This window comes from Macrotis lagotis, chromosome 4 (genome assembly GCF_037893015.1).
Source record: "Macrotis lagotis isolate mMagLag1 chromosome 4, bilby.v1.9.chrom.fasta, whole genome shotgun sequence".
Taxonomy (NCBI): domain Eukaryota; kingdom Metazoa; phylum Chordata; class Mammalia; order Peramelemorphia; family Peramelidae; genus Macrotis; species Macrotis lagotis.
The window spans coordinates 78,723,113-78,743,397 of NC_133661.1; the positions used below are offsets into that span (position 1 = coordinate 78,723,113).

A 20,285-nucleotide genomic window follows, 5' to 3' on the forward strand; every position below is an offset into this window, starting at 1 on the left:
AAATGATGAAAAACAAAATAAGGTCACCTTTTCTATGCTCTTCTGCTCAGGCCACCACATGTGTTTAAATAGTTGTATTTTACTGAATGCATAGTGATATAAAATTCTGTGCTTTTCACATTCATGCATTATCAGATGCTCCTGTGATAATTTACCTCCTTCTGAGTTGCTTGTTTACGACTGGAATTGATAGTTCTCTAAAAGTTATGCTAAGGTTCTTGTGTTTTAAACCATGTGATTTAAATGTGATTGAGAGACATTGATGTGTAGATGTCTTTGTAGTCAGGAAGCTGGGTTCCGAGCTGCTTCAAGCACTAGCAATACAATCTTTTCATGCTTCAATGTTGTAATATCTAAAATGGAATAATAACACATGAACTACCTGCCTCCCCAAATTCTTATAACTTTGTAAGCCTTAAAGTACTTACATAAATGTGATTAACTGGGGCAGCTAGGTGGCACAGTAGATAGAGCACCGGCCCTGGAGTCAGGAGTACCTGAGTTCAAATGTGGCCTCAGACACTTAATAATTTACCTAGCTGTGTGGCCTTGGGCAAGCCACTTAATCCCATTTGCTTTGCAAAAACCTAAAAAAAAAATGTGATTATTAATTTTGTTGTCTAATTAATAAATAAGTCAAATGTTAAAGTTATACCCAGTACCTTATTTGCATATAAGCAGTAGTAATAACAACTCACATTTATGATACTTCAAGGTTTGCAAAGTGTTATAATAATTCATTGAGTGGAGTTATGCTAGTACTGTTTTTATGCCTTTACAGAGGAAGAAAGTCTCTGAGGTTTAATGATTTTACTGTAGCTATTATATAGCTAATGATTGTTTGGAGTTGGGAGTTGAATCTAGATCTTTGTACTCCAGGTTTGGTGCTCTATCTGCTTCCTTTTGGATACTTGGTTTACGTATTTAGAATCAGAGAATTTTAAGATCTGAGAGGGACCTTAGTACTCCACACACACATAGCCTTTCATTTTGCTGGTGAGGGAACTGAGCCTCCAAGAGATTTAAGTGAATTTGCCTAGGCACATGGTTAGTAAATGAAAGAGTTGGGACTAGTTAGGTGATCAAGATTCATAGAGCTTGCCTTTAATAATTTAATGAGTAATTTAATATTTAAAAAGTTATATAGTTTATTTCTTTTGTTAATAAATTTTCCTTTTTTTTTTTAAAGGAAGGAGATGGATTAAGCAGATGTTTGTTGGGGCTTTTCTTGTTCCTGCAATGGTGTGTGGCACTGCCTTCTTCATTAATTTTATAGCCATATATTACCATGCTTCAAGAGCTATTCCATTTGGAACAATGGTAAGTTTCTTGATTTAAAACTTATTTAAATATTATTTTTAAATTGGAAAGTCTAGACCCCTGAGCATTTTTATATGTATTAGACTTGTCCAAATCCTTGCTTACCAAAGAAATTTCTTTCACATTTTTTTATTAGAATATGGAAATTTTTTTTTCTTAAAATACTTTCCTATAAAGCTGAATTGGCAAAAGGGATAGCCCTTTTCATTTTGACTCCACATTGGTGAGGAGGTGATTAGATTTTCTTTTTTTTATGGTTTTTTTTTTTTTTTTTTTTTTTTTTAGGTTTTTGTGAGGCAAATGAACTGCCTTGTGACCTAGTGGTTTCTTGATCACTTAAAAGTGTTGACAAAATGACTGTCTGGGATATTATTTTGTTTTATTTTTGGTTTTTTTTGCAAGGCAATGGGGTTAAGTGACTTGCCCAGTGTCACACAGCTAGGTAATTATTAAGTGTCTGAGACCGGATTTGAACCCAGGTACTGCTGACTCCAGGACCGGTGCTTTATCTACTGCTCCACCTAGCTGCCCCAATGATATCGTTTTAAAAAATTATTTAAGGCATGGAGTTAAGTGACTTGCCAAAGGTCACACAGCTAGGCAATTATTAAGTGTCTGAGGTCATATTTGGACTGAGGTCCTCCTGACTCCAGGGCCAGTGCTGTATCCACTGTGCCAACCTAGCTGCCCCCAGGTGATAAGATTTTCAAAGGTATTACTCAAGAAGCAGTAGCTCTGATTTGTCTTCCCTCGCCGGAAAGTCTAAAAGAAGAATCTTTGTAGCTATGATCTGACAATATGTCCAATTAAATTTAGAGGAGGTTATCACTAGATGGAAATATACAGGTGATTCATTTTCAGCTGCAGCAACCCTTGGAGACCATCTGTCAAATTAGATAAGGTTTATGATTTTTTTGGGTGAAGGAAGTTTTCACATGGTGAAATTTCTGAAATCTAATTTGGGTTAAATATAAAACACTCATGAATTCCATATACTAGTTAAATCATAGACCACCTCTAGTTCCCTTCTCAATTTATTGTTGCTGCTTTTGGCCATTGATTGCTATGTCTTTTTGAGTATGGCAGGTTGCTAAATGTCCTAGTACATTCTAGCTTTTTTTCATTAATGGGCAAAAATTGCATAATAAGTCATTTTTACTTGATGAGAAATGAAGTCATTTTTGTTTGTTTTTTGAGGTACCATCAGATCATCAAACAGAAAAATTTTAAATAGTGAAAAGTGAGACTATTTGTAGATCTGTATAATAAATATATATCACCTTCCCCCCTCTTGCCCAATAGTTTGCTTTTTGTGGATTAAAATATGTAAATTCAGTGGCATTTATTTTAAAACATTATTGATATATTTCCACTAAAGATTTACTTGTGTGATGCCCTCAATAGTACAGTTTTTATTTTACCTATTCTAGTAGTTCTATTACAACTCCTGTAATAACTTTCTTCTCTGGATTTCCTTATGGATCAGAAGAACCTTTTATCAAATATAGTTGCTATTTATATTTTTTAGATCTCCAGTTGAGAATTTTAATGAGTAATTGAGAGGTCTCTCCTATTTCTTCTGTTGAGGTTGAGTAGAAAAATGACCAGATACAAAATAAACCACAAAAAATTGAGTTCAAGTACCAGGACTACCTTTGTGGTGTGGGAAAAGTCATTTGAATTCTTGAAGCCTCCATTTTCTCATTTTTAAACTGGGAATAGTCTCAGCCCTTCCTGCTTCAGAATATTTTTATAGAGTTAAAAATGAGATGGGCTATGTGAAAGTTTTTGGTAACTTGTTCAGTGCTATGGAGCTGTATTGCATTCTCCTAGGAAGGAGATGAAGAAAGAACAAACTAATACTTGTTAGGCACCATTAATTTCAGGTAAATTTATGGTAATGTTCCCTGTGAAGTATGGGACCATAGTGGTTTTTCCCCTAGTAGTTTGTACCAGAATAGATAGAACATCCCCCTATTATTTAGGTTAATTCAAGAAATTTAGTAGAATTAACCAAATCTTTTTTGTAGAAATGAAGATACTTACTTATGGTTGGGAGGGGAAAAAACAAAGCAGATTATTGAATTTGTTTGAGTTATTGATTAGACTAACTAGAGAGACCTAGGGAAAACTGAAGAGTGAGTTTTGGTAGGAATAGTCAAAAAAACAATTCTCAAATATGTGGGTGACTCTATAAACCCTACTCTCTCCATTGAATTCTGGTGAGTTGATAAAGATCCTTAGTTTAAAGAGCTTTGGTTGTTTCCCTATGACAAGTCTTTGAGGGAATCATTAGGGATTTGTATAGATAGTCCATGACATTCTGGAAAAGGAGATATCCTTTACATCCAATCCATTTGCTCTTCTCTGCATTTCACTTTTTTTGTCCTGGAAATTAGTTCTTTAGATAGAGAAGTCTTATCGTAGCCTCTACTAACTACTAGAGGACTGGAGTAGCACAAATGTGACTGGGGAAGATTTATGGTATCCTTTTGATTTTACTTTGGTCTTGTTTCCAACCTAGACGTACCAATCCTATTTTTGTTCACTGAACTAATAGTCAGTCTTGATGTGTCCTGGTACTTTTATATGAATTTTGTTTTAAGAAGTTTTTCAAGGACACATCAGACTTTTTCTTAAATCTAATAAATACTTTAAATTCCTTTGTTAAAAAAGTTAAAACTTTTTAAAACAATGATGCTTAGAAGAAAATACAGAGAAACATCAGAACAGGAAATGAATCTAGATTCTAAATCATTAAGCAATGTTTGTCAGAAAACAAATATGGAATCAGATAATTTTTTAGAGATGACCCTGCTGGGCATGTCATTTCCATAATATCTTAATAGTTAAAAACCTAGTGTTATGACTCTACCTCTAAAAGTTTTTCTCATCAATTCTTGAATTTGATATAACTAAAAATTGTATTACCAAAATTGTTCTGAAGTTAAAATCATCTAACTCCAGTGGCACAGATCAGTAATTGGCTATTTTGTGACAATTTTGTAGTTAAATGACAATTTAATGAGAACTAAGTATCAAAAATATATAAAATTAGCTATAGGCTTTTGAAATAGAAAAAGATTTGGATTCTAAGGGGACATGTGAGAAGGAAGTCTAGTAGGTAATATGCCAAAAGAATTCTTAATAAACTGTTTAATGTTGAACAGTCTCCTTGCTACACAAAGTTTTCAAATTTATTACTGATGAGCCTGCTTGTTATAATTTGCATTTCCCCCATCATTATCACCACCTCCTTCCTTCTTTTTTTTTCTCCCCCCCTTCTCTAATTCTTTCCTCTACTCCCCCAAGTCTGGGATAAAATAGAACTTATTAAGTAAAATTTCATAATAACTTTTTTTTTGTTGCCCTACCGTCTAACTCTGTCCTTGGCTCCCTCCTCCCACTCCTAACATTTGTGCATCAGGAACTCCTGAATTCTTCTGCTTCCTTGGAGCTGCCTAGGTTCTTGCTGCTTCAGCCTCTTTTCCTGCTTTCTTGTCCCCACCTTCCCCATAACCCTCTTCAACATCTCAGAATGAACTCTTCTATTCCAGAATGAACTCCTCTTCCCTTTTTTCTCTCCTTCCATCAAACTCCCCTCATTTATATTCTCAAGGGGACTGATTAGCCAAAAAAAAAACTAATGGTAGAATTGTAGGGATGTTTTTTGGCGGGAAATTCAATTTATATAACATGGTAGTTATTTAGCAAACATTTATTAACCTCTTACTATATGCCTGGCACTTTAAGGGGCTGGGTGATAGAAAAAAAGGCAAAAGACAGAGGCAGACAAGTAAGCAAATATCTACACACAAGCTATCTAGAGGTTAAATAGGAAATAATTAAAGGAGAGAAGGCATTGGAATTTAGAACATTGGAATCTATCAAAGAGGAACAAGGCAGAGATGAGGAGTGAAAGCATTCCAAGCATCAGGGACAATCAGAGAAAATTACTCGAACCAAGTTCTGCAGCAGGAAGGCCAGCCTCTCACTGGATTGAAGAGTATGTGTCACGGAATAAGGCATCCTTGGAGACATAGGAAGTTGGCATATGAAAGGTTTTGAACACTGAAAAGAGGACTTCAAATCAATTACTTTTAAACTCCCCTGCACCACCTCCTTTACTGTTTTGTTCAGCTTTAAAACGTCTTACTGATATATTTTGTTTTTACATGATTTTCATTATTTTCATTTCCAAATATATGCCCCCCCCCCGAGAAGACTTATCTTTTGTAACAAAAAATAATAGATGGGGAAAAAGCAATTCAGCCAAACTCACCAGTACAACCCCTAATTCTGAAAGGATCTAATATTTAACACCCTTAGTCATTCCCTGCAAAGAATGGAAAGTAGCATCACTGAATGGGAATTAGGAAGGACTTTAACTGTTGGAGAGAAGAATCAAGTCAGAGAGATCATTTCTTTGATTTGCTTTCCTCTTCTCCCTTGTCTACCAACTTGGGTGTACAACCTACTGAAGGCTGCTTGATCTGCAGCAGTGAATAAATAATAAGAGCAATAGCAACTAACATAAGAGACAATTTTTATAACAATATATTGCCTTTTTTTTTTGGCAAGGCAATGAGGTTAGGTGACTTGCTCAAGGTCACATAGTTAGGTAATTATTAAGTGTCTTGAGTTCAGATTTGAACTCAGGTCCTCCTGACACCTAGCTGCCCCTATATTGCTTTGATGCTTGCAAAGTGCTTTACGTATATTACCTCATTTGAAACTCACAACAATCCTTCAGTGAAAATATATTTATCATCCTTATTTTACAGATGAATAAACTGAGACTCTGGCTAAACAGATTGCATAGGAGTTCTTTACTTCATGGTGGTTTTGTATATCAGAACCACCCCTTGAAACAACTCTATAGGGGAAATACTACCCTTTTCTCAAGTTAAACCTGGTTCCAAGACCCCATAGTTTATCAGGCCACAACTTCCTGCACTTATGGGCAGACTCAACGAAGGACTATTTCTTTGTTCTGAGGGGAATTGGGAAGGTTGGGTACTTGCTGGTAGCCTTGGTGGCTCCACAAGAACTTTGATTCAACCTTGGCAAAATGAAATCATTTTTTAAAAAGAGGCTTTGATGACATGGAATGTGGAACTTGGAGTCTAGAGAGACCATGGCTCACATCTTGCTTCTAACATTTATTAGCAGGGTGATTAGGGGTAAATTACTTAATTGTATTTGAGCCTCCCTTTCCTTTATCTGTTAAATTGAGGATGATACCAGTGGTACATCATGAAATTTTCTTTAGGATCAAATGAAATAATGCATGTGAAGTGCATTGTAAACCTTAAAACTTCATATAAATATCAGTTATTATTAGAGTAGATATAATTTGTTTTTTCCTTTTCTCTAAATCTTCAGAGAGTAGAGATAAGTGTGAGATTGCGCAGATGGGAATAGGCACCAACATCTAGATATGGGAAATCCCACCACTTGGGTCAGTAGTGTAGTAGAAAGACTACAGGTTGGAGAATTGATGGGTCTGGGTGTGAGATCTGACTGGTTTATGGTCTTAGTGAAGGAGGACTTTTAATGCCATTAAAGGGATGTTTAATTATTTTAAAATAAAACAGTTGTCAAAATTTGACTTGTAGGTTCTTAAAGTTTTGTCTCAGTTCACATGATTTGAATTTAAAAATGTTTGAAGATTCTTGTATTTGCCTGTATTAAACAAGGGAAGACTGGTAGAGGGAACTGTTAAGGAGGTTGATGCACAGTCGATGCAAGGGTAAAGTAGGAAGTGCCATGGAGAATATTGGGTTTAAGAATCAAGGAGACCTGGGTTTGAACCTTGGCTTCATGTTACTTATGTGACTTTGGGCAAGTTTAACTTCTATGGGCCATAGTCTTCTCATCTATAAAATTTGGAGGGTGAACTAGAGAAACTCTTAAGAATTTTAAAAATAGGTCTAAGATCCAATGATCTGTATCTCATCCCCCCCCCCCCAAAATATTTAAGTGACTATAGTTATCCCTTAAAGGAACATGAGCCTTAATTTTAAAAGTTACCAAGGAAAAGTTATGTGTGTGTGTGTGTGTGTGTGTGTGTGTGTGTGTGTGTGTGTGTGTGTGTGTATATATATATATATATATATAACCTAACTGGTTAACTTCTTTCTTTTGAATTATCTTTCATTTGTACCATTTCTCTTATTGCTTTTGCAACTTTGAATTTCTTTGTGATTTTATTTTCTCACATTCTTTTTCATTTACAAAGTCATGTTAAGTTCTGTCCTTAGAATCTAATTTCTTAAATATTTCTAAATTTATCTGATTGTATGCTGCCTAATTCAGTGATAAAGCTGTTACTTGCAGTTACTTACTTTTGCCACTAGATGGTAGTATTGTATAGATTTAAGATCAGTGATTTTTGGAGGGGGTGGAGTTTTACCTGGAATGAGCTCATTTTTTTTTTCTTGGAGGTATATTATGGTACTTTATTTCTTAAAAATTCCAGGTTTTCCTGATGGATCTTTTATTAGTCTCATTTTATTATAAAACACTGTAACTTCCATTTTTCCCCAACATATTTTTGAGTTATCATAGATTTCAGGTTCTACTATATGATTTCCAGTAATTTTAGATTAGAGAGGCAATCTAATATCATGGATAGAAAACTGACTTTTGAATTGGAGGATTGGAGCTCAATTCTGGTGTCTGGTACATACAAACTTTGTCAAATAACTTAATCTTTCAGGAGCCTAGGGCAACTCTCTTAAGACTTGAAGTTGCAAAACAGTTCTAAGTTTTATTTTGGTAGATTTCTTACCCAAACTCTGAACTCATCTTCCCCACCTACCCAGGATGATAAACCACTTAAAAGCCTTATTTTATATAAATGTGGCAGGCAAATGCTATATGAGTTTGTGGGTAGGTAGGGTTTTTTGATACAAAAATCATAAAAAATGAATTTAATGATGAAAGATCTATATTCAGAGCATGAAAATGAAGGAGGCAGAGAAATGACTAGTAAAAACGATGTAGAAAAGTGGGGGGGAACCCTTATAATTCATATCTACTACTCAGTAGAGCCAAATAATTTTTTTCTTGAGAGTCAAAGGAGATATCTGTGAAAATACTAAGTAAGCTATTATAGCTAAATATTAATATTTTTGGAAGCAGGACTTTATTCTGATCATTTTAAATATCTTATTTAATACAAATTATATTGTTTGTAAAGTTTCAAGGACTTTATATTTAACAATTTTGTGATTAAATAGGTACTTTCATGTTACTTTAATTTATCCTTGTTGATATTATTGTAAATTGTATTTATGTAACAGTAAACTGTAAACATTTTGCTTAATTTGCAGGTTGCTGTTTGTTGCATCTGTTTTTTTGTTATTCTTCCCTTGAATCTTGTTGGTACAATTCTAGGCCGAAATCTATCGGGTCAGCCCAACTTTCCTTGTCGTGTCAATGCTGTGCCTCGTCCTATACCAGAGAAAAAATGGTAAAAATAAAATTATGACTTATATATTTGTTTCTCAAAATAAAAGTCTTTAAAGTTATATGTAATTTTGATATCCTAGCTTTAGCATATTAAATACTTTAGATTTGATTATAGAAATTTGAAAGTTTTGATTAATTTCACTTATTTCAGTCTAAATGGCATTTAATTGAATTTTTTGAAATAGCATGATGGTCTTAGATAAGTTAAAGTGATGCTAGAATTGGAGTGGAGAGATTGGGACAATAAAGCTTCCCATTTGATCTAGACAACAGTAAACAATAGGCATATATTACTTCTTCCTCTTTATTTTTGAATTATTTTGGAGGCTCAGATTAGAAAGATTGTAGTACTGCTATCTTTAAGCTTTATTATCTTTATGATTGACATAGTATGGAATCTTAACAAATTTTGTACAGATTTTACTTGAGGATGAAACCCAAGCCAGCAATAGCCATGTTACAAAAATAAATCATTATTAGAGAAATTTTTGTACAAAGTACAAAATTTTGTCCAGATTTCATCTATTTTCTCCACACTAGCAAAAGAAGAGGTTCTTGAGGTCAGAAACATGATATTTAACTACTGATCAAACTGTTAATAATGCCCATTTGAATTTTAGCTTCCCTTTAACTTTGGGAGGAAAAAGTTATATGTGAATTTGGTTGTTTTTTGTTTTTGTTTTTTTAGGTTTTTGCAAGGCAGTGGGGTTAAGTGGTTTGCCCAAGGCCAGACAGCTAGGTAATTATTAAGTGTCTGAGGTCGGATTTGAACTCAGGTACTCCTGACTCCAGGGCCGACTCCAGGTGCAGGCCACTGCACCCACCTAGCCACCCCACATTTGTTTTTGGTTTTGTTTTTTAATTTTTTTGAAATTAGTTAAGGCAAGGGATTAAGTGACTTGCCCAGAGACACACAGCTAAGCAATTATTAAATGTCTGAGGCCCGATTTGAACTCAGGTACTCCTGACTCCAGGGCCGGTACTCTATCTATTGTGCTACCTAGCCACCCTGCACATTTGATTTTAATGAAGATTATTTTGTGAAAATTATATGTTATGTAATTTTTTTCAGGTTCATGGAACCAGCAGTGATTGTTTGTCTGGGAGGAATTTTGCCTTTTGGCTCAATTTTCATTGAAATGTAAGTTTTAGTGATGGGTTTCTTTTCTTGAAGGATTAAAATAAATAAATTGGAAAATTGGGTGGCTAGAGAATTATAGAACATTTCACTGGACTTTCTTAGTCAAACACCCAACTTTTGGGAAGGATGACTTCTAGCTTATCTCAAATGTTATCAACCTTATTTTATTCAGAAATTTATGCATTCTTAGTTATGCTTGGAGATTCTTATAAACTAATAAGGAACTTAGAAATTTAGGTCCAAATTTCAGAGCCTGGCTTATCTTTCTATGACTACAATTTTCCATCACCACATTTACTTGTGCAGATGTTGAGAAGTTACTGTTTGTATTTTTTTCACCTGAGCTTCACCTTATTCTCAGGGGGTGGCAGAAATGGGTGGGAGAGGTAAGACTAAGAGTTTTCACTAATAATGTCCTATGGACAAAGAGAATGAAAAAAATTAAGAATAGCAAGAAGAACTATATACTTATATCTCCAATTTTATTTAGGTATTTCATTTTCACATCTTTCTGGGCATACAAGATCTACTATGTCTATGGTTTCATGATGCTGGTGCTTGTTATCCTTTGCATTGTGACTGTTTGTGTAACCATTGTATGCACATACTTCCTGCTAAATGCAGAGGATTATAGGTGGTAAGTACTTAAAGCAAAATTTTTTTTTTAATTAGTTACAAATACTGCCAGAATAGTAGGAGTATTTTAAACTAGATTCAGTCCTAGGCATAAGAAGAATAAATAAAAGGATATATTTGAAAACTTTGATTCTTAAGATATAATTCTTCTTCCAAGATGTGTAAAGAATTGGTTGAAATGTATAAAAACAAGAGCGTTTGTTTAATTGATTAAAGGTCAAAGGATATGAAAGATATTGTCCTTTTTCAAGGAAGGAAACCCAAGCTATCAATAGCTATGTTTAAAAAAATAATTTTTAGAGAAATAACTTAAAAGCAGCTTCAGGTTTCACCTCACATCCATTGGAATGGCATAGGTGACAAAAAAATTGAAAAATGACTAATGTAGGATGAGCTTTAGGAAAAACAGGTTTGTCAGTACTCCGCTGTTGAAGCTGTGAAAATGGCCTGACCTTTATGAAAAGCAATTTGGAATTTTCCTCAAAGCTGACTGAACTGAATACCATTTTCTTTGATCCTGAAAAACCACTCCTAATTCTGTAACCCCAAAGAGATTTAAATAAAAGAGAAAAAAACCCATACGTAAAAGAATACTTACTGGATAAAATATTGTACTTAAAGTTAGTAAGACTCACGTTCAGATTCACTATCAGATACTTAGTGATTGTGTGACCATGGACAAATCACTCTTTTGGCTTCAGTTTCCTCACCCATAAGATTGGCTCAATAACAGCTCCTATCTCCGGTGGTTGTGTGAGGATACAATAAGGCAATACTTACAAAATACCATACACATTTAAAAGTGCTATATAAGTTTGAATTATTGTTATCTACATTGTTGTCATTGTTATCAGCATTACGGCAATTTTTTTTGTGTTGGCAAAAAACTGGTTCAACAAATAAATTGTGGTATAATAAGAATATAATGGAATACTATTGTGGAATACTATTGTGGAATAAGAAAATAGTGAATGGAATGTTTTCAGTAAAATCTGGGAAGATTTGTAAGAGCTTATGGATATACTTTAGTAAAACTACTCTGGTGGTAATTTTTACAAATTTCATAATCAAGTATCTTGAGAAAAGAAACAGGCAACATTTGTTACTTTACAGACTGGGAAACTATAGGAAAAGAAATTAAATTATTCTCCTTAGAGCATTATATAATGGTGAATATAGCAAAACAAAGCAGAGCATTTATGTTTCTGATGTTTTTTTGTATTTGTACTGTTCCTATTCTGTGAAATTATGTATAATTTTTGAAAAATTTATTTTTCTTATCTAAAATAACATTTGAAAAATGACAATCTTACAGGTATTTTCACAGAATAAGAAATATTTTATTGTGAAGTTTTTCTTTAATTACTGATCATTTGATAAAGATATGTTTGTCTTTTAGGCAATGGACAAGCTTTCTTTCTGCTGCATCAACTGCAATCTATGTTTACATGTATTCCTTTTACTACTATTTTTTCAAAACAAAGTAAGTGTCTATTTTTTTATACATAGAGTAAGCTAAACCTATCCTTTTCCTCTAAAGAGGCAGATCTCTAAATATTGTGATAGAATAAATTTTAGGGGCAGCTAGGTGGATAGAGCACTGGCCTTGGAGTCAGGAGGACCTGAGTTCAAATGTGGCCTCACACATTTAATAATTGCCTAGCTGTGGGACCTTGGGCTAGTCACTTAACTCCATTGCTGTGGGACCTTGGGCTAGTCACTTAACTCCATTGTCTTAATAAATAAAATAAAATGTGTAAAAGGTCAACAAGGAAAATTTACTTAATTATTTTTATTTCATTTCAGGATGTATGGCTTGTTTCAAACAGCATTTTACTTTGGATATATGGCAGTATTTAGCACAGCCCTAGGGATAATGTGTGGTAAGTTGAGATATATTTAGAAGCTAATCAATACTGTTAAAATTGCAAATAGCAGTATAGTAATTAAAAACTCAGAAATTGCATTCTTTGCCACTTTTTTAGTTATTTGTGCTCTTCCTACTTCCATGAATGACCCTCAGGCAGTAAAAATCTCAGTTGTCTTATTTCAGAAGGTTAATTTTTCTTGCAAATTTTTGTCTTTTGAACTTTTGTAGCAAGAGTTATTGATCTCCTTTTCTGATTATCACTACCATATAATTATTTGATACCCAGAATCAAAGATTTTTTGATTAGTCAGAGGAGTAAATATTTAATTCTTTTCTGTTGATGAATTTATTTTACTTCAGCATGGAAATATTTTTCTGTGTGTTTTATTAATGAAGTTACATCAGCTACTTATCTATGACGTTTTCATTTGTATAATCCTAAGAAGACCTATGGAGGTAGCATATTGACATTTATAAAGAAAATGGAACAAAGCTAACAAAATTTTTTGAGTATTTTTGCTGTAGAAATTTCATTTTACTGCTGGATATCCTTGGCACATTCCAAGGGCCCCTGCTGTTCTGGCAGTATCTCACCCATTTATTCTCTAATAGGCTTATAGGCTTTCAGTTTTAATCTTTTTTTTTAATTGTTAACTGGAACTGATTAAAATGTCACCATAATACAGAAATTGTACACTTTTATTTCAGTTGCTAAGATGTGTTAGAGAAATTGATAATTTGAAAGGAAAATATATACTTGACATGTTTTTTTAAATTTAAGAAAAAGTAAGTTAAAATAATCCAAATAAGATGGAAAATGATTTTTATCTATATACTTTTGTCTCAAGTATAGAATTTTGGGTTGTTTTGAGGAACTATCATTGGAATCATGAAAAAAATATTTTTATTAATACTCATTATAATAATTCACACTGAATTATAATGTATTATTCACTGAAACAAAATGTGTGTCTTTTAAGTGATTATTTAATCCAACCAATACACAAAGGAATTCCACTTTAATAATAGAGAAGTGTTTTTCTAAATTCCTTTTGAAGCTAATGGTGTCTTTGTTTTTAAGTTTTTTTATGAACTATGTTTGGAAAAAATGTTGACCCAGGTTTATTTTTTTTTCCCTATACCTTTTGCCTAAAAATGCATTTTGTGTAAAAGGCTTGGAAAATTGCATTTGGCTTTAAGATAGACATACATACATACACTACATACATACGTGTGTGTGTGTATATGTGTGTGTGTGTGTGTGTGCATGTATATAATTGTTAAATTTTCTTTCAGTATTTTTATAAGAAGTTATGTTTAAATTTTAAGATGTCAGTTGTTCATGGAATTACTTATATGGTACACTTGTCTGTGATTTGTATTTGGACTTGGTTTACCACCTCTTTTATATTGAAAAACCTCAATTATCCTTAATAATACAAATAGCTAAATGAACCTTTTTGGAGCCTTTTGTATCATGATGGTTAGATCTGTGATTTCATTGGTAAAGGGAACTTCCTGGTGAGGAAAAAACTCTCCACCAGTGTAGGGCAGTCCCTTCTCTGCCTCTTAGTCTTAGAGAGTGCCTGGAGCACTAAGAGAGAAAGGGACTTGTTTAGGCTCACATTTGTAGTATAAATATGGAATCAAAGTGGCATTTGAACTCAGGGCTCTTCCTAACTTGGAGGCTCACTCTCTACTGTATTATTCTTCCAAAAATTCACAGAAACTTGACAACCCTGCTTACTTATTTAAAAGATAGGAATTCCCAGAAAAAGGGGTTTTTGAAGCCATGAATCTGCCTTTAAGACAACAAACATTATTAGAATATTACCGAGAATAAAAATATCAATTGAAAATGCTGTTTCTTTAGCTTCTGTTAACATAGAAAAAAGCTCAGATCTTGGCATTAGCTGTGAAATATCCCATGAATCACTCTAATTTCACCTATTAAGATATCCTGTCTTGAGATATAAATTGTCAGTAGATAGTCAGTTTCATAAGTGATTAATAGCATATTATTTTTATCTTCATATGCTAAATTTACTTTGTCCTATAAATGCATAAAAAAAGCTAAATAGGTGGAAGAGTCATCTCTGACGCTAACTCAACTGATCTTTTAAGGTATTATCAAATCAGGAACTGAACTGAAGTGTGTTGCATGCATATAATTTATGTGTGTGTGTATTCATTCATAAAATAGTTATAATATTTTAGATTTACATAATGTTTTCATTTTGAAGAATCTAAAGTTCCTTCATGCCGACATTCTTGGTTATTAATTCATCTTAATCTATAAGATCCATGCCCTAGATCATACTGTTCCAAGCCATGTAAAATCACTTGATAGGTGTAGCAGAGTTTTTTGTTCATTTTGAAGAATAATAGACAAAATATTTCTAAAAGAATCAGGAACTCTTAAAATCAGTAATTTTAAACATCTCTAGATAGATGAATACTGTTTTAAATATTTTTCTTTGCTTTTTTAGGAGCAATTGGTTACATGGGAACAAGTGCCTTTGTCCGAAAAATCTATACTAATGTGAAAATTGACTAGAGAAACAAGAAAACTGGGAACTCTGGATCAGTTACTGTTTCATAGGGGTGGAACTTGCACAACGTAAAGCGCAAGAAGATAATTGGGCTTTCACACTGGGTACTTTGTGGGTCTCTGTTTCATGGATGGCTAAAGTAACATCTATTTTCATTGATCCTAGGTTCTTATTGACTGCTTTCTCCAACTGTTCACAGCAAATGCTTGGATTATATGCTATAGGCATTACTACAGTACATGGCTAATCTTCCCAAAAACTAGCTCATTAAAAATGAATAGACTAGCTCTCTTCAGTGAAGAGGACAAACAGTTTATTTAAAGCATTTGTTCCATTTACATAAAAAGTGGGAAACATGGCTGCTAAAATTACATGAATAGAAATCTTTCTGGAATTTAAATATTGAAAAAAATTATATTCCAGAAGATTACTTTTCCCTTATTTTTGCTGCCATTGTCAGGATAGTGGGATGTTTTTATATTTTTGAATCTGGGCTCTATATTTTTTCCAGTTCATTTGCCGTATCAACTATACCTACATTCATTTGTTTAAGAGAATTAAAAAAGTATATTATATTAAAGCCTGCATGTAATATATCTGCTGTCGTTCTATTTGGACCAATTTCCCATTTATTTATCTTTAAAATAAATATCCAATCACATCTTAGTTCCATCCAAAGAAGATACAGTCTGAAGACAGCGATGTATTCTCTAAATGCAATTTACTGTACAGTTAGAAAGCAAAATGTTAAATGAGGAGAATATGTTTTTATCAAACATTTTGAGTTCTACAAAACATTTTAATTGAATGTCTAAAAATGATTCTCTTACCTGCCTTTTCCCTCCTCCACAACCCCCCCCCCCCAGTCTTAAATCTTTTGTTTGGGTTTGAATGAAGGCTTTACTTAAGACATACTAAGAAAAAATGGGAGGGGGGGGAAGGGTAATAAATGTATATAACATTAAATAATGTAACTTAGTTGTAGATCCCAAATGCATTTGGATGTACAGATTTACTACGGAGTACTTTTTCTGATGATGATCTGGTGTAGAAATATGTGAATTTGGGTAGCTTTTTACATCTTGCTTACCATTGCATGAAACATTGGGGTTTCTTCACTCTGTGTGTGTGTGTGTGTGTGTGTGTGTGTGTGTGTGTGTGTGTTACTTATTTTTCAGGGGAGGGTTGTTTTCTTCTCTTTCTTTCAGAGGCTTTCACTGGAGCCAAATTTGTAATTTAGAACATTTAATTTTGTTAATCCTGGACACATACAATATCTAAAGCATTACAGCTTTAGAGTGTTCAGAAAATTAAAATAAAATTTCCTGACAAAATTGTTTTGATTGTGAAAATAGATGTGTTTGCAATTTGAAAAGTGTTAAAAAAGGCAACCATTACTGAATGCCAATTTTTGTATACAAAATCCAGAGAACCCACACTTGATAGTCTACAGTCATTGCTTATATCTAGATTATCCAGTATAATTCCAAAATTAATGACTATCCCTTATTGGCTCACCTTTGGAAGGTGGTGTATTCAGGTTGGTATACTATGTAATAAGTAGGGGTATAGTATGAGAGGAAAATAAAGTTCACAAATTCCCAAGTGTAATTACCATGGTCAATTTTGCAGTATACTTGACCAGAGAATATTTGAAATTGTTTCCTAGGCATAGTAAAATTTCTAATTTTAATTTCTTGTTAGGCAACGTGACCAAATAGGACATCATAGTGTATTAATATTTTTGAAGACACAAAACATCTGTGTTTAAACCTAGATAACGTGTAACATTCATGCAACTCATTACATATCATAATGGAAAAATGAGTCATGTAAATAGGATGGAGTCTCTCAGTCTAAGGTATATTTCTGTAAACTGATTATGAAAGTCATCTTTCATGCCACATATAAGGTGTGTGAATGATAAGATGGTTTTAAAAAATGGTTTCTTGCCATTGAATAAAGATTCAGTGAGAAAATGGGAATATTTTTAGAAGTAGAAAGTAAATCTTAAGTGAAATCATTCACCAAGCTGAAAAAGTAAGCTAAAATATAATTCAGAAGTTAAACATGATTCTTCTTCTCCCTGTTGTTAAGTACTTTGACAACTAAGATCTTTAGCTACTTTTATGAAAATACAGTTGCTTATGATTTTAACCCCAAATGTGTGAATGTCAGTATTTTTAAGATAAAAGCACACAGTCTGGTCAAGGATAAATCGAATATCAGCTGTTTTTGTCTTAATATGTTGAATGTGATTTATTTGACAAGATTGAGACTATGGAAGGAACTTTAATTGCTTTTTAAATGAAGATAGTTATACTGCTTCTATTTTTCTTTTTTTTTAATCTTAAATGAAAAAGCAGTTTTCTTATCTCTAAATCCACTAAGATGAGATTTCATCTTGAGAAGGGCTTTTTGATTCTTGGTGCCTCCATAGTTACAGATAGATAAATCACTATGTAGTTTGAAATAATTCACGGATTATACTTATTATTTCTTAATGTTGAAGTGGTAGAATTGGTTGTTGAAATGGAGATTGTTTTTTATTATCCCCAAAGTGTTATGTGAATTTTCCTTCATTTGTTAACATTATTTCCATCACCATATTCTAAGTGCATTATCAATGCAAAAATTGCTGAAAGGAACAAACCTTGTTTTTGTTTCTGTAAGCATGTTTCTACTAAAACAATTGCATACTGAAGTGGCATCTCTTTGTGTATCCTAGCATAGGTGAAAGTAGAGGAGTCTGTTTAAGGGACTGTAAAGCCTTATTATTTATATTATATTAGTCTTTTTTGAGTATTACGATTGCTCTTCAGTAGAGATTAAATAACTCCAGAATTTATTGTGGTGTGATGATAAATGAGCTGGACAGTATGCTCAGGTTTTCTATGTAATCACTTCAGAGTGGTCAGTACAAGTTGCAGTTTTTAATGACAGCCACTTTAGTTAGATTTCTTCAACTTGGAACTATAATCAAATTTTGTTCACTTTGATACCATTCTTTTTTTTCTTGAATTCTTAAAACTATTTGATAACCATTTGATGCCAAATGTGCGCACAAATGTTTGAAAGCAATTAGAATTATGAAGAAAGTGAATATTTTAAAGATGTAATTTGTGTACAGAAAAAAGCTCGGCTCCAGAAGGGCTTTTTATGTATGAATTCTTGTAAAACAGCCTCTTTGGAGCTAAGTCCATATGGATTTAAGTACAAATTAATGACATGTCTTGGTATTTAATCCCATTTATTGATTTGAACATGTAGAATTGAGTAGTAAAAAAAATCAACACACAAGTGCTTGAAAAATTTTGTTTTCATTTGCAATAGATAATTATGAAACTGTTTTAGCAGCTGAAATAAGAGGACATGGCCATAGAAGTTTATGGAAAAATATATTCACTTATGTTTTGGTTGTTTGGAAATTTAGTTCATAGGTTTATAGAGAATAGATAATAGTTGTAGGTAATGCAGAAATTTACATAATGCATTTTAGTTGCAGAATGTTTGTAAATTTTAATTATGATACAGAGGAATGCAGTATATTGTTCCATCCTACATAAAAGTCATTCTTCTCCAAGAGGTAGCTTGTTGATTCTCCTTGAAGATTATAGATGGACTCATACAAAGGAAGAGCAGAAAAATTATATGGGAATTCAGTATTTTAGGAAATAGAAGTGAGAGAGCTGACTCCATGTTTTTATATGGGAGGCCTGATTGAATTAAATTTGGGGAGGCATCTTGCTAAGTCATAATTTAGTGACAGTGCAATATACTGTATCTTCATCCTAGGAAATCATTTTGTGCTCTCTCCGATTAGAGTAGCAGCACCACATGCTTGAGACAAAGGAGAAATAAATTTGATTCTGTGTAAAGGACAATAGTGGGTTAATCTTCTTAAAAGCCACCTGCTGTGAATTAGCACGCATGGAAGGGCAGTTATACTTGGCCTTTTTAAAATGTTTGAAACTTGAATTTATAAATCCCCATAGGGCAAGGATGATCAGTGACAAAATTGGGAGGAAACAGTTGTTGCTTGCTGATTATATTCATTTTGTATACACTCCTGCTCTGTGCAAGCCATAATTTGCCACCTGGCTTTTTTGAGTACTAGCAACCAGTATGATGTATCAAGTACCTCTCTGAGGTTCTGATGTGTTGTACCTTAACTGAAGTTGGTTTTTTTAAAAGTAATAAAAAATGTTAAACATATGATTCCACGGATGCTTGATTTCTTCTTTCTGAAAAATTAGTTTAAGATAGCCTTTAGTAAAATAATAACTATCCCATCAGTAAGCAAATAAGGTGGCCAACTTTTCACATTAAAATTTAAATGTTTATGAAAAAAGATTAAAATTTTAACTTTGCATTTTTTTTTTATTATTTCATCTTCTTTCTTTTTTGTAGTTCCTGCAGTCTTGGACTTAAGAACATTCCCCTCAAAGTCTATTGCTGCAAGTCCCATTGCTCTTTAGCTTCTGACCCAGGGTATATTATAACCTTGCATTCTTGAAGTATTTACTACTTTCTAAAAGTAGTTTCCTCTATGTGGAATACATAGAACCTTGATATATTGAAGTGGGAGAGAGGCTGTAATGATTTGCTAAGACCATAGAAATAATAGGGGAAATCTAGATTAAAAGCCAAGTCTCTCCTGCTTTGTCCTGTATTCTTTCACTTAGAAAACTATATAAAACTGAGTGATCTGCTTCAGGATTGTTGTGAGAATCACTTGATGATGAATGGAGTTAAAGGACCTCTCCTGGGTATAAAACTGGCTTTGGGGTTTAAGGCCAAAGATCTTCTAGCCTGGGTCATGTATACTTCTGGGTGGAATTATGAGTTCCAATACTTAATATGTGACCTTGTGCAAGTCTCTGTAAACCAATTTATAACATAAGAAAACTGAACTAGAAGCTTTCTAGAGTTGTTTCTGGTCTAGATCTCTGACCATATGATTTTCCTGTGTCCTCTTCCATGACTACTGTTATTTCTTTAGCTGGAAGCCTAAGTAGGTGATAAGTAACACAGCTGGAATTTGTACAAAACTTTTCATTCTAGACTCTTCAGCACTGTTCTTCCTCTTTTCATGTGACTTGGCCCCAGGTGCAGGGTCTGGTCACTCAACATGTGACATCTTTGAAAGGCTATTGATATCTTGGATCAATGAGCTAATGAACAAGCATTTGGGGTTGGTAGCTTTAGGGATAGAAGGATCCTTAGCATGCTGTTTAATGAAGATTTATTAATGGATTAATCCAATTCTCTCATTTTACAGTTGGGGAAA

The 20,285-nt window shown here is 33.3% G+C and overlaps 1 protein-coding gene across 2 annotated transcripts in view; it reads left to right on the plus strand.

The window, feature by feature from the left end:
* The window catches only part of TM9SF3 (transmembrane 9 superfamily member 3), a 72,240-nt gene extending 53,025 nt beyond the window's left edge, over positions 1-19,215 (plus strand). For both annotated transcript variants that reach the window (XM_074233246.1, XM_074233247.1), the window contains exons 9-15: positions 1,190-1,320; positions 8,658-8,797; positions 9,869-9,937; positions 10,428-10,574; positions 11,973-12,056; positions 12,380-12,456; positions 14,933-19,215. In XM_074233246.1, the coding sequence (XP_074089347.1) occupies positions 1,190-1,320; positions 8,658-8,797; positions 9,869-9,937; positions 10,428-10,574; positions 11,973-12,056; positions 12,380-12,456; positions 14,933-15,000 (716 nt within the window). In that variant the 3' untranslated portion in view covers positions 15,001-19,215. The remainder of the gene's footprint in view (positions 1-1,189; positions 1,321-8,657; positions 8,798-9,868; positions 9,938-10,427; positions 10,575-11,972; positions 12,057-12,379; positions 12,457-14,932) is intronic.
* Positions 19,216-20,285: the final 1,070 nt, after the last annotated feature.